The sequence below is a fragment of the Thalassophryne amazonica genome, chromosome 12 (genome assembly GCF_902500255.1).
Source record: "Thalassophryne amazonica chromosome 12, fThaAma1.1, whole genome shotgun sequence".
Taxonomy (NCBI): Eukaryota; Metazoa; Chordata; class Actinopteri; order Batrachoidiformes; family Batrachoididae; genus Thalassophryne; species Thalassophryne amazonica.
In genome coordinates this window covers 27,544,839-27,559,812 of record NC_047114.1, presented here as the reverse complement: position 1 = coordinate 27,559,812, position 14,974 = coordinate 27,544,839, and the positions used below count along the sequence as shown (strand labels likewise).

At 42.0% G+C, this 14,974-nt stretch overlaps 1 protein-coding gene across 2 annotated transcripts in view; it reads right to left on the bottom strand.

The window, feature by feature from the left end:
• Positions 1–14,974, bottom strand: part of LOC117521364 (lysine-specific demethylase 4A-like) — an 88,810-nt gene continuing 73,836 nt past the window's right edge. For both annotated transcript variants that reach the window (XM_034182656.1, XM_034182657.1), the window contains exons 20-23: positions 6,541–6,711; positions 6,294–6,413; positions 2,448–2,540; positions 1–2,301 (exon numbers count right to left, since the gene is read on the bottom strand). In XM_034182656.1, the coding sequence (XP_034038547.1) occupies positions 2,164–2,301; positions 2,448–2,540; positions 6,294–6,413; positions 6,541–6,711 (522 nt within the window). In that variant the 3' untranslated portion in view covers positions 1–2,163. The remainder of the gene's footprint in view (positions 2,302–2,447; positions 2,541–6,293; positions 6,414–6,540; positions 6,712–14,974) is intronic.

The window sequence follows — 14,974 nt, the reverse complement described above, 5'->3', positions numbered from 1 at the left end:
TTAAAGCAGTTCAAGAAAATTCAATGGAAAGTCTCCTCTAGAAGTCAGAAATTTACACTCCTACACCTTTTACCAAATATGGGAACAAAAGTAAAAGCTGCCAATAACCTCATTACAACATCCCCCTCTCGATCTTAGCTTTCCTACAAAAACAAACATACACCTAAGTATCTAAAGCTCCTAGAGACGGGAGGTAACAATAAGTGCTTTTGGTTTAATGAGGATTTGACTTAAGATTAGCATTCACACCAACCAACCACAAACCGATTTAAAGGAGTCAAACTGAAAACCTGACAGGTGTCAAGAGAACTTAAAGGATCAGTATAATAAATATAAATACACGATTTCTACAGATTGTGAACACAGCAAATCTATGATAAAAATAGCTTTGTCCTCCAAATTAATGCTCGGGCATAAATAAAGTACAATAAGTTAGAACTCTTCCTACAACCAAATGAGACACATGCTGGGCTCTTGAAACATCATGTGCAGGCCTTTAAACCTCATCCCACTTTCTTCCATCACTACAGCAGACGCACGATCCTCCGTGCTGCTCAAGCCCAATGCATGTAATCCATGAAGAGAACGGTCCAATTTAAAAAAGGGCGTTACAGCGACCTGAAGCCTGGATTTATTTTCTTTGGACAGACAAAGTGTAAAATGCATTTAAAAAGTGACCCACAGATGTCAAACATGGAGGTCAGTAAACCTCTTTTCGCAGAGTGCGAGATGAGCGAGCACCCATCGTGTAAAACAACATCTAACGCAATAGTTTACTGTAGAACAGGTAAGAAAGCAGAAGACCTGCCTGTGCTGCGTGCAGCTTTCACAGTGGTGCTGGAAAACTGACGTTGCCCGCTCAGACGGCCCAACCTGTCCTCATTCAACAGTTCACCCATGGCTTCCTCCAGTGAAAAAACAAGAGAAACGTAGGAAGTGTGACGGGAAATAGGAGCACTAAGAATTTTATTCTCTCACACAGACAGAAGTTAAAGTCCCAGCCGTAGTTTATAATTGTGTAACCTGACAGGTCGTGAGGTGGGGTGAGGGGTTATGACGGGGAGTGACTGTATGAGCTAAAGCCACTTTTCCACTCAGAGCCGTGTTTATTGCTGAACTTGATACGCTGATGAAACGTGTGAACAAATGTATGAGCTGCGCTGCTCGTTCATTTTACACCTTGTGATCTGCGGAACATAAAGTTTATTAATCCGCCCTGTTGCATTTACTGATGAATACGTCAAATAACAGTCCACCAAGGTCTTAACCTGTGGTTATAAATGTGCGACATCAATGTATTTTTTATGTGGAGGAGACTACAGCGTGCAGCAGAGTACATTTACATCATCAAATGCGATTATCAACATGGTCACTTCATGACTAGCCCACACATGCACAGCTATTTTGGAAAATGCAGGTTTTTGTGCATGTTTTGGCCTTTCATCCACACTAAAACTGAGTTGTCTCTTTGCCAGGCTTGTCAGAGCCAACATGGCTGTATGGCAACAGCATTCACATGTTGACTGCAGAAAAACAGTCATGCCAGTCATCATAACAAAAGCAGTGTCATCATGGGGGGCACCCTGTGGCGCGAAGTGTGGTCATTTTCCATCGTTTATGACATGGACAATATACAGCTCAGTTTTGGGATTTTGCACTGTGCATTAAACCAGGAAGCCCAGGCTTTGATGGCAGCTTAAAAAGTTAACTTTTGTGAGGTTGGAGATGGTCTCTGTAGAATTTCTCTCTGTAGTATCACATAATATTCACGTTCATCTGATTGAAATGGGGTGATTCTCTGCACTTAAACAATCCAACCATCACTGTCCTTTGTCCTCGTTCTGCCGCTGACAGCCAACATGCGAACACAGCATTAGGGTTATATTGCCACGTTTTTGACAGTGCTTTACAATGTGTGTTGCATTTTTATGATGGAAAATCCCTGTTTTCAGAAATGCCGTGTTTGTGTGAACATAACGAGATTTACATACTTGTGGTTTGGACGGAAGATTTCATTGTCATACTGCAGAAAACCTCTCAGAACAACTCTGTGTGCAAAAGTGGCTTAATAATTCAGATCGGAACACGGGACCTGGGAGACCTGGACCTTCAGTTCATGATGTGTGATGAGCTGATGGGGGGGATGGGGCAAGAATGGAAACGTTATTCCATGATGGCTCTGTAAACACTGGGCTCGATGTAGTCCTCTCTGTATCGGGAGTTGATGATTCGTTGTCTTTTGGAAGCCTTTTTAACTTCATCCTGTGTGAAGAGCTCAAAACGCATGTCCGACGCCACAGACTACAAGAAAAAAAAATTAATGAGTACAAGCTTCAGATAAACATCACACACTGCAGCCATAATCTCATTTTGTTAAAAATCTCACAATGACCAAAATGTCGTTACACTTTTTTTTTTTTTTTTTTGCAGTACAACTCAAACATTACCAAGCGGGACTTGACTCGTTTCGGTAGGTCTTCATCCAAACTGTAAATGTCTTCTCGTTTGACGGTGATTTGGGATTCGTCTTCAAACTCCACCTGAAGGTGTCCAAACACACACACACACACACACACACACACACACACACACAAAAAATGAATGACTACCTGTGACATCACCACTTATTGTACGACTTTTTAAGCCATACAAACGTCACCTCATATCTAACGAGCTGAAATAAAATATCCTGACGCAAACTAACAGAAAACCAGACCATAAATGTTTGTACATTCACAAACTTATGTTCATCACAGAACATCGAGCTGAAAACACGTACTGAGAGTTTGTAAGTGTTACACTTCTTTAAATGTCCAAAAACAAAGCCATCAGTCATTAACCAAAGATCTGTGATCAAGTTCATCAGATGATGCCGTGCTACCCAAAAATATAAATCAGCAATTTGGTTCTTACTCCCAAGTTACACCTTTTTATATGCACACAGATGGTTTAGATCCAAAAAATTTGTTCACAAATTTGTTGTAAAATCCATGTTAGCGAACACTTCACCTTTGCCAAGACAGACCTCTCTAACTGGCAGGTGTGGCATATCAAGATGCTGAATAAACAGCATGATTATTGCACAGATGTCCCTTGGACTGGTCACAATAAAAGCCAACTATAAAATTTGCATATGAACTTTAAAAAACAAAACAAAAAAGTCTTGTTTAGGTGAGGAAACTGGATCTGGTGGTCCTGGGCTGGCATGGTTACATGTGGTCTGCAGTTGTGGAAACTGTTTGGAAACAATGTTTACAGTGAAATAAATGTTTAGTTTGTAGGCCACTGCTCTGGTGAACATTCCTGCAGTCAGAATGTCAATTCCCTCAAAGCCTGACATATCTGTCGCATTGTGTTGTGGCACAAAACTGCACGTTACACCACGTGTACAGTTACCAGCCAAGTTAATTTTACTGTTGAACAAATACAGTGCTCTAAGGCCCCGTCCACATGGGAACAGATTTATGTGCATCTCCATAACTTTTGTATCATTTTGACATTTCCTTCATGCGTAAACATTGGTTTTGGGCAGCCGAAAACGACAGTATTTGAAAACTGATCCCAGAGTAAGTAAATCTGAAAATGCTGGATTTACGTCTGTATGCACAAACAATACAGAATGTTTCTGAAAGGGTTACATCACAGCACCACTTGTCTGACCACAGCAGCTCCGAAGTAATCCCGATCACTGTTAGGACGACAACCTGTTGCATCAACTAACATGGCAGATAAAACGATATTAAATGAATCCTTTTTACACATTTCTGTGCGTGTGTCCATTTTTTTTATTAAACTACTGTGATCCTGAGGCACCTGCGCAAAACACCTCGCATGGAAAGTATGAATATATAAATAGGTACAATTTAAGTTCATGTGGACTCACCATCTACTTTTTTTTTTCATGATTTGCAAAATCCAAAGATTTTTCCCATGTGCCAATCCAGTCAGAAAAGTTTGCTTTCTGAACTGGACAACAGTCACATGACGTGCTTTCAGTCCCTGCAATGGTTTAAAAAACAAACAAAACTAGAGCACTGTGCTCGTAGAGCACAAACCTCTGCCAACTTGCGTTTCTAATTCCACAAATGTTTATCTTTGAAAACATTTAAGGTCAAAGTCCTGTTAGAAGTGGCTTTTCATACGTGAAATTACATGTGATCAAATGTCAGGAGTACGTATTTAATTCAAGCACGTGAACTGAAGTTTTTTTGTGGTGTTGTCAGGTTTTGGGGGTTTTTTCCCCCAACCTTTTTGGTTTGTGAATTCTTTATCAGATAATTTTCACAGAACACTGGTTATCGCTAATATGCACAATTTGTCACTGCTTTTTGGGACTTGGTTTGTGACTAACTGGAAGATAAACAGGCATAAAATTGGAACCTCCAACTAATTTTGGTGGTGTAGGTAAATTCATAACAGAAAAATGACAGTGATTGAGGTACTTTTGATTGAGCTATAATGTAAAATGTACACCAAATGGGGTTTTCTATGTCAGGTGATAGTGAGTGCCAGTCTGTACGTCACTTTCAAATATGAGAGCAATTGTGGCATGTTTGATTAAGATATAATGTAAAATATACATTAAATGGTGTTTTCAATGTTAACTTTAAATGGCCACAAAATTTGTAATCTGGATCAGATCTTTTTGTTATTTTTGTTGAGAATAGTTGCTGGCATGTATCATAACTGTGGTTATAAATCTTGTGAGGAAACATCTGAAACTGGATTTTAAACCCCTCAGACTTAAATGTGCAATAAGAGCTCATGCTTAGTTGGGAAATGATGGCCGAGGGGTTGAAGTGTTTAGCTGAAGACCAAAGGAACCTCATTTTGGTTCCTTCTGCGTTGGCTGTTGATGGAAAAATTCTGCCAAGTCTGTCTACGACTATGGCAACCGTGCACTTGTTGTCAAAAGATTAAAATTTTCAACTTTTGCCACTTCTTACAGCAAAACAGGCCAAACTGGATGTTTTATCTTTAACAAGAAGGAAAGGCGGGCAGCAACAAACTGATTATTTAAGTGCAAAAAGTCACACAGTATTAAATCAAGTAAACATGAATAATTTGAGTGATATTACAGAGAAATTAATCTACATCTTTAGAATAAATTTTTTTTAGTTTTAAGCTGCGATCAGAGAGCCAGAGTTTCCCATTTTAATTATAATGCTGTGCAAAACACATACTGTTGTAGATTTCCATTAAGTGTCATTCTCATAACAAAACAAATGTCACCTACAGTCTGTGGCTGTGTGCTGTAGCAGAAAGTTTGACCACATTACACCTGTTTTGGCATCCCTACACTGGTTTCCAGCTGCTGCAAGATCAGATTTTAAGGTACTGTTATTAGTTTCTAAAACTGTTCATGGACTTGCACCTCCCTATCTGGCTGACCTGGTAAAGCCCTATGTAGCAGCTCGGGCCCTGCATCTGCAGGGTGCAGGACTTTTATGTGTTCCCAGGGTGAATAAAAAATCTGCCAGTCACAGAGCTTTCTCCTACTGTGCTCCAGCTCTGTGGAACGATCTCCCGGCGTACATACGACAGTCGGAGACTTTTAAATCACATTTAAAGACTCATTTGTTTTCCTTGTTTTATATTAGTGTTATCATGTGTTTTTACTCTTGTATTCTTTTATGGTTTTGTCTTTGTATTGTGTTTTAAATTTTATTTTTTTTCTGTTTTTATTATGCTGCGTGAAGCGCCTTGATGCGATCTCATCGCGAACTGGCACTATATTTGAATTCTGAAATTTGAATTTGGCTGCAGATGGCAAGAATTCTGCTTTGGCTGTTTCTCAACTGCCCACATGTGAACCCACAATGAAATGAGTATCACTTGCATAGCGACTTAACTTCAGCTATGACATTTTGACATGTGCCGCATTTCTCTGGTCATGAGACAACACGCAGGTACCTCAGTTTTGAGGACCCCCAGTGGCTGGAGAAGGCCAAGGCCACACCCATGTTTTGGTAGGCTGAGGCATATAGATGGGTACTTTGAAGAGGTGACGATGAACTGGATGTCTGCCTGAATGGTTACCATCCAGGACCGGGGGCACTTCCATACGCATGGCACCAGACCTGACAATGTTTTACTGTTGATTTGTGCACAGTCCACTGACAGATCCACATACAGGAAGCTTCACACACACACACACACACACACACACACACACACACACACACACACACACACACACACACACACACACACACACACACACACACACACACACACACACACACACACACAGGTTCACAGTAGACACATGCAAGAGTGGGAGAAAACATTACCATATACATGGGGATGGAGTGTGATGCTACAAATTTAGCCCCGTATATCAGTCCATCTGTCCAACGCACTTGAACAATGTCACCTTTGGAGGGTGGGCCAAGCCGGACACAGTCCCGGTTCTGAAAGCACATCACAGTTAAGTTTCTATAAAGTTCTCTAGTACATGAAAATAAGCATGTGACTTATTGATTCCCATGACCAGGGCAGCAGTATACAGAAACAATGTTCAGAAGCACTTCTATTAACCTCGATATCCTCAGGAAAGAGGTTGTCACTGTAGGACCCATCGTCAAACACCACTTCGTAGAAGGTAGCAGTGGTCAGTTCGACCACTTCGCTGTGGTAGTAGCGCCCATTTCTGTATTTACTGATGACTCTCTGGCCCACTCTCAGCTCCTGCATGGATTCTTTGTTACGCTGAAGGACAGAAACGTTTAGACTTAAAACTTTACATTTCATTTGTGCTCAATTTGTCACATCAAATGGCAAGTGTAGAATTAGATGACTCCAAGAACATTTAAATTTGATGCATTCTGATCTTAAAAAATGCACTGTCTTTATGCCAACATCCTCCAAAAGCCCCATGGATATATGACGTGGGTTTTACCTACAGAACATAATCATATCCCATAAGCTTGACAATCTATAGAACACGATCTAAACTGCATAACACAATTCCTTTTGAGGCATGTTACACACTGCAGAACCTGAGCACAAATTCAGTGCAAAGGGGTTGGAGGCAAACAACCAGAGGGGCAAATATGAGTGAAAGCACACTTTCCATTTCAACAACATTGGTGCTGGGCAATCATTACATCTGTGTTGGTTGGAAACTAGTAGGGCTGCAGCTTTTGATTATTTTAGTAATCAAGTATTTTATCAATTATTGCCACAATTAATTGGATAAAAAGCACTTTTGCATTGGAACAACATCAACAGTCCAGGGCTCTCCCAAAGCAATGGCACAATGTCACTGCTCCATCACACAGATTGTCAAATTTAGTGCATCCCTTTCTGTTTTCCAGGGCAATTATTTATTTTTTCATGTTTTTACAGGTTTTGCTCTAATGATCTTCTATTATTTTTTTTATGGGGATGTTACAGCGCCACACACAGTCCTGGCAGATGTACTACAATATTAAACGGAGCTTTGAGGCACAGAATTTGCCTCAAATATTTTTTTGTAATCGAATTATTCGAGTTACCCGACTAATCATTTCAGCCATAGAAACTGGTAAGATCATGCACTATGCTGTGTGATGCTTTGAGTGTAAAATAGAGGCCAATATGTTCACAGCCAGACAAGGTGTTGACTTACTGAGTGGAAAAGAAAAATCAAGATGTATCCTTAGTGAACATACTGGGTGGCAAACAGCAGCCATTTTCAAAAGGAACCTTCCTGCAACCTCCCCAACACACCATGAACAAATGGTTTTAATCAGACTAGCTGTTCTTTAGTTATTGTGTGAAAACAAAAATGAAGATGGCATCCCTCATGGCTATATTGAAATGACTGACGACCCCATTTTCGAAAGACCCCTTCCTCTACCGTTCCCAATATCCCACCAAGAAATGGTTTCAGTCAGATGAGGTGTTCTTTAGTTACTGTGGAGAAACAAAGTTTACAGACAGACACCTGGACAGACTGGGTGAAAACAAACCACCCAACTTCATTGAGCAGGGGCCTAAAAAAAGAAATGTCATCACTCCCTCCCTTGGCTTCGCCTTGCTGAATGATACATTCTATCTTTCACCTCATGAAATATATGTACCATTGAAAGAAAGGAAAAACATTCATTATTTGTTTTATATAAATGATGAAAATAGATCCTTCTCATGTTATTAATTCATAAACAACAGAAAAGGGACTTGCATTCTGGTGTTTGTCACTTTTGCTTAACAGTCCAAAACAAACTTTAAATAGGAGTCCAAAATTGATCTCAGTCAACTTGCAAAAAAACAATTCTGACGATGTAGTCCGTGATGCCATCCACTGACTTCATGTACAAACTGCTGTCTGCTTTCCTCACTCCAGCGAAAAATCGCATCAGAAATTTGCCCGGCTTTTCATGCTAACTTCATCCTCTCCATCCTAACAACTCCTCATGTGTCTGAACGACTTACGGTGTGGTGGATTTGTTTTTTTTGTGTTGGAAAAATTAGCACGGTCAGTTACCTCCATCAATTCGCTGTCCGTCAGCAAAGCAAACTCCGCCATGTTTAGCTAAATGGTGCCCCACTGGTGTGGGTGGTGGCTGCAGTGTGTAATGGTACAAAACATATGGAACCAAACTGCACAGTAAATGGAACCAATATGCACACTGAATGCAACGCACAAATGGGACATATAATCCATGTCACGTGACATACAAAGCACCAATCAAATGACAAGGATCCACTCAGCTGTTTTATGTTTTAATTTATTTATTTTGTTCTTTTTTGTCAGCTTTGTGATTATTATTAACAGAATTTAATTCTCTTGAACTTTATAATTAACCACAAGATGAGGTCAAGCCTTCTGGGATTTGTGCTTTTAAAATCAGCCTTCAGGTTTCTCCTCCTGCTATCAGCAAGACAGTTACTACGGCTTCAACCACATCTCAAAATTCTAATCTCCCCCCACACTTTAAGTGGGTTGTCTCGGAAAGAGGTGTAGGATTTGACTTTCTGATTATGTCAGACATTCCAGCAGTGCGGCTGCATGTTGTGACCCAGACACGGTGAGTGAGCAAAAACTGAACGAGAATCAAAGACTGCAAACAGCACAGCTTAGTTTCACTTTCTCTAATTCTCTACATCAGTGGTTCCCAAACTTTCTTCACTTGCGTACCCCTTCAGACTTCTGAGTTCAACTCAAGTACCCCCTACTCACCTCAGATTTTTTTCAATAAAAAAAAAATGGTTATTAGAGAACACATGCTACTACGTTATCATATATTGATTTATTAAAGAATTGCAGAATTATCAGACAACACTTTTGAACCTGTGAATTTTTATTCAAAACTCTTAACTTTTATCAGGTTTTATGAACAGTATTCCAACTCTCCACACTTTTAATGCGAAGGATGTGCTTGGAAAGAGGCACACAACTCTGTTAGATCAGGTGTAATAGGTGAAAGTCTGAGTCTTAAGTCATTTTCAACACAACGTCTTGCCCTGTACTTTGTTTTCATATTTGTGAGAGCTGAAAATCCACTTTTACACAAATAAGTAGTAGCAAAGGGCATCAAAGTCTTCACAGCTCGTTTGGCTAGCACAGGTTGCTCTGTGAGAAGTCCGATCCAGAAATCTGGCAGTGATTTCTGATTAAATTTAACCTTTAAGGCTCCATCTGTGGCGATCTCAATAAGACTCTCCTGATCTGCTGTCGATAAGTTTACAGGCACAGAGCTAAACAGGTGGCGTATCCATAGATCTGATCCATCAGATTCCGGGAAATACCGGCGTAGTTGTGCAGCCAGTTCACCAAGGTGCGAAGTAATGTCACGGTTCACACATTTTGTCAATGCAAGCTCATTTGCGCACAAAGTCAAGCAGCAAAGGAAAGGTCTCGGTTTTGTTGTTGTCCATGCAATTTGCCCAGAGGTTTAACTTCTTTATCATGGCCTCAACTTTATCTTGCACATTAAATATGGTTGCAGAAAGTCCTTGGAGTCCAAGATTCAGTTCATTCAAATGAGAAAATATATCACACAGATAAGCCAGACGTGTAAGAAACTCTTGGTTGTGCAACTGTTCTGAGAGTTCAAAATGATGGTCACAGAAGAAAATCTTAAGTTCATCACGGAGTTCAAAGAAACGTGTCAAAACTTTGCCCCTTGAGAGCCAACGTACCTCTGTGTGTAGTAATAACGTCTCACGTTCACTTCCCATTTCGCTGCATAAAGCAGAAAATATGTGAGAGCTCGTGGGCTGGGCTTTTACAAAGTTAACCATTTTCACTGTTGCGTCCAAAACGTTTTTCAGACTTTTGGGCATGCCCTTTGAAGCAAGGGCTTCTCTGCATATACTGCAATGCACCCAAGTGGCATCGGGCGCCGCCGCCTGCACACGCGTAACCACGCCACTGTGCCTCCCTGTCATAGCTTTTGCGCCATCAGTACATATACCCACACATTGAGTCCACTTAAGTCAATGCGAATTGACAAAGGTGTCCAGCATCGTGAAAATTTCTTCTGCTGTTGTCCTCATTTCCAAAGGTTTACAGAAAAGCATGTCCTCTTTAATTGTCCCTTGATCAGCAATGTATCCAAGCCATTTTTAGTAAAGTGTCTTCTACCAAGTAAAAAAAGCCTCAGTAAAAAAGCCTTTCAGTAAAAAAGCCTGTCAGCTTTTTTACTGAAAAACTGTGCACAGGAACTTTCAGAGGCATGGTGCCCTATTTTCCAAATGTCAGCTTTGAGTTGTTCTGTTCCTCTATGCTGGAAGCGGTCGACCATTATACCCATACCAAAAATTTTAGCTCTGGCCACTAATAAAGATTATAGGCCCGTGGCTTTAACCAGCATTGTTATGAAATGCTTTGAGAAGGTAATGGTCAATAGACTCAAGTTGGAAGTGTCCAAGTCTCTTGACCCGATGCAATTTGCATATAAGCAGGGACTTGGCACTACAGATGCCATTGTGTGTATGTCACATATGATTTATAAGCACTTAGAGAATGCCAATTGTTACGCACATGTTATTTGCTGATTTCTCGTCGGCCTTTAACACACTTAACCCTCATCTTCTAGTCCAAAAACTGAGAGACCTTAATGTTAGCCCCTCCCTTGTTAGGTGGTTTTACTCCTTTTTAACTAATAGGTCACAGCAAGTTAGAGTAAACAACTCCTTGTCTAATGCCGCGTTCACACCGGGCGCGACGCGAGCGACTGCAGCCACAGGTTGCCATGTAATCCCTATGTAAGGACGCGTTTTGGCGCCAAACCGCGCAGCGCGACGTGATGGACGCGAGTGAAGCAATTTTGAGTGTTTTGCGCGTTTGTGGCGCGATATTGCGTCGCGTCACGTCGCGTTGCCCTCCTCCCCAAGTTCAAAAATCTGAACTTTTTCGCCTCGTCGTGCCGCGATGACCAATCAGGGACTGAATATGTAGTGACGTGGAGATGTCTGGAATTTGACTGAAGATGTGAACATGTCCTGTCTCTGGTAGCAGCCTGTGAGCAGGACTTATGTCTCTTTTGTCCTTTATTTCACAATCATGACAGAGTTTTTGGAGCGAACAGCAGCACCACAGCAGCAGGGAGCGGAGTTTCTTTTTCTTTTTATTTTACGTGCGCACGCGCGCGAATCGTCTGTAGAGAATATTTTATTAATTAACTACACAGATGTATAATAAAACAAATGGTGACTGGTTTCTAAACACAATTATGACAGAGTTTTTGGAGAGAGCAGCAGCCCTACTTGCAGCAGCGGGAGCGGAGCTTTTTCCTTTTCTTTATTTTGTACGTGCGCGCGCGAGCGAATTGTCTGTAGAGAATATTTTACTAATTAACTACACAGATGTATAATGAAACAAATGGTGACTGGTTTCTAAACACAATTATGACAGAGTTTTTTGGGGGAAGAGCGAGCTGCAGCAAGCAGCGGAGTTTCTTTTTTTTATTGTTTACATGTGCGCGCGCGAACGGGACAGTTGATCCTCAAACTGGCTCCCGCAGAGGTGGAGGGACCGCTGAAAGCGGCCATCACCCAGACACAGCTCCTGCACCAAATAATGATACTCTGTATTGGGAGCTTTCCACAGCAACTCGCTCCGTGTGATCAAGGACCGTCATGTTAGCTTGACTGACAACCAGAGCCAGCGAGCAGAATGGAAGCTCCTCCTATTTGATGACGCACCGGGGCGAATTTTCGCAGCGAAAGTCCACCCAAGCAGAGCGACACACCGGGCGAAGGAGGTGTGTCCGTCGCCTGGCGACCCACGCGAATTTGTAGCGTCTGATCGCGCCCGAGCTTACTTTCAGTTGGTGAAAGTCCATCAGTTTATTTTAATGAAATCGACTCCTTTCAGTCTTGGTGTGAGGAGCACCACTTGACTCTAAATGGGGTTAAAACCAAAGAAATGGTCTTTGATCCAAAAAGACTCCTGCCCCATGAACCAGTAATCATTGGAGGCAGGAGGATACAACAGGTGGAGTCAGTGAAATATCTGGGCGTCTATGTGGATAATCTTCTGAGGTGAAATGTGCACGTGGATTTTTTATGTAAGAAATTTTCCCAAAGACTCCACTTCCTCAGAAGACGTAGATTGTTTGGTGTAAGCACCCGAATCATGGTTTGTTTTTATAATGCGGTGCTGGAGAGCCTCATTAGATATGGAATAGTGGCCTGGTTTTGCTCACTCTCAGTGCAGGGTAAAACCAAAATTGTACAGCTTGTAAAAAATGCAATGAAAATCATAGGACAGAAGGAGTTTCCTTCTTTCCCGACAATTTTTGAAACCTCTGTCCTGGCACAAGCTAAAGCCATAATCAGAGAACCCTCCCATCCACTGCACAGTGAATACACTCTGCTACCTTCTGGGAGGTGCTATCGAGCAATCAAGCACCGCAGTAACAGGTTCAAACTCTCTTTTGTTCCCATGTCAGTGGCTTTGTTAAATAAGACAAGACAGTAGGAATGTGTTTTTTTAATTGTTGAATTGTAATTATAATGTTATTTATTGGGCAGGTGCAATATACTGAAGTCACTTTATCTGCAAATGCACTGTACTTGGGATTGTGCAATATCATGACATGGTCATATTCCTTTTGTTGAAATGGTGCAGACCAGCTGACTGTTGTAACGTTGTTTGTGTGTTCGGATGTTAAATGTTGTGAATGTTGTGTATGTGTTAAACAACACTGTGAGCCCAAGACAAATTTCCCTGTGGGGACAATAAAGTTTAACATAACCTAACCTTTATGAATGTATCGCACATACACAAGCAGATGTGCCAGACCTGCAACATCTGTGGACTCGTCCAGCTGTAGTGCGTAAAATCCACCTGCAAGTATGCGCTGTAGTAGCTGTTTTAAGACATTTTCTGCCATTTCAGAGATCCGCCGAGAGATGGTGTTGTTTGATGAGGGCATTGTCTGAATAGTTTTTTTTAGCCTTTTCCCCCAGCACTGTCCCAACTATATGTGAGGCGGCAGGTAATATCAAGTCTTCCACTATAGTGTGCGGCTTGCTAGTTTTTGACACTCTGTAACTCACCATGAAGGATGCTTTTAGTCCGTTCTTGTGATCGGCTCCACCGCGACGCGCGGAACTCCTCCACACGTCTGTCTCAATGTGCCGAAAAAGTGCTGAAGTCCACGTCTTCCGCAATTCCTGTGCTAGTCAGATGACATACCGGATCAAGACAGCATCCAGTTTAGAAATGAACTGGCACATTCCACTGTTACAGGAGTTTTTTTCATGGAAAGAAAAGCGGAGGAGTTCCACATGTCGCGGTGGAGCCGCATGGCGCAAAGCAACGCCGTGATGAAGCCTCACAGGACATGTTGGGGCATGTCCAGCTCATGCTCAATTTCTTGGATAATCACACGACTGAAAAGCAACCAGAAGCCGTCTGAAAGCTGTCCTGTGAGACCAACACGGAGGTGGTTCTGTCCCGCGCCATGAACGGCACGGTGGCGCAATCCTCCGCTTTTCTTTCCATGAAACAAACTCCTGTAACAGTGGAATGTGCCGAAAAAGTGCTGATGCCCATGTCTCCTGCCTTTCTGTGAAAGTCAGACAACGTCCCGGATCAACAAAGCCTTCACGTTGGAAATGATCTGGTTGTTTCAGCGGGGTTTGAGCCTGTCGATCGGCGCTCGGAGCGCGGCGTGCTCTCAGACGCTGTGGGCCGTCCTTAAAGCGGCAGTAACACTCCTTAATATGTGTAATCCCAACAAAATCATCCCTGAAAACCATATTAATTTTCCGAACGGTGTCCACCTGGAGGTTTCTGGAAAAAAATTGATGCAGCAAAGCTCCAAATCGTTCAGACATTTATTCGCAATAAAAAAACGACAAGAGGGTGGACCACTGCTCACACAAAGTCTGCTCACAGGCGAATGACGCAACCGACAGGCGTGAAAAAACTCATGCATGCGCACGAAGGTTCAAGCTTGGCTGATGCAATCACAAGTGATTCAAATCCTTATGGTTTTTCGAACCGTGTCCACTTCGATGTGTCTCACAGGTTTAGAAAAAATTGATCAAACAAAGCGCCAGTCTCTCAGCAACTTCTCAGACAAAGGAATTCCGACGAGGGGCTGGACGACTCCTCCCACAAGGAGTGCTCACAGGCGAATGACGTCACCGACAGGCGTGGAAAAACTCATGCATGCGCACGAGGGTTCAAGCATGTCTGACGTAAAAAATATGAAATCCATATAGTTTTTGAAAAAAATAAAAGGACCTATACTTTATGGACAGCCCTCGTATATACATACATACATGTGTGTATATACGAGGGCTGTCAATAAAGTAACAGTCCTTTTTATTTTTTTCAAAAACTATATGGATTTCATTCATATGTTTTTACGTCAGACATGCTTGAACCCTCGTGCGCATGCGTGAGTTTTTCCACGCCTGTCGGTGACGTCATTCGCCTGTGAGCACTCCTTGTGGGAGGAGTCGTCCAGCCCCTCGTCGGAATTCCTTTGTCTGAGAAGTTGCTGAGAGACTGGCGCTTTGTTTGATC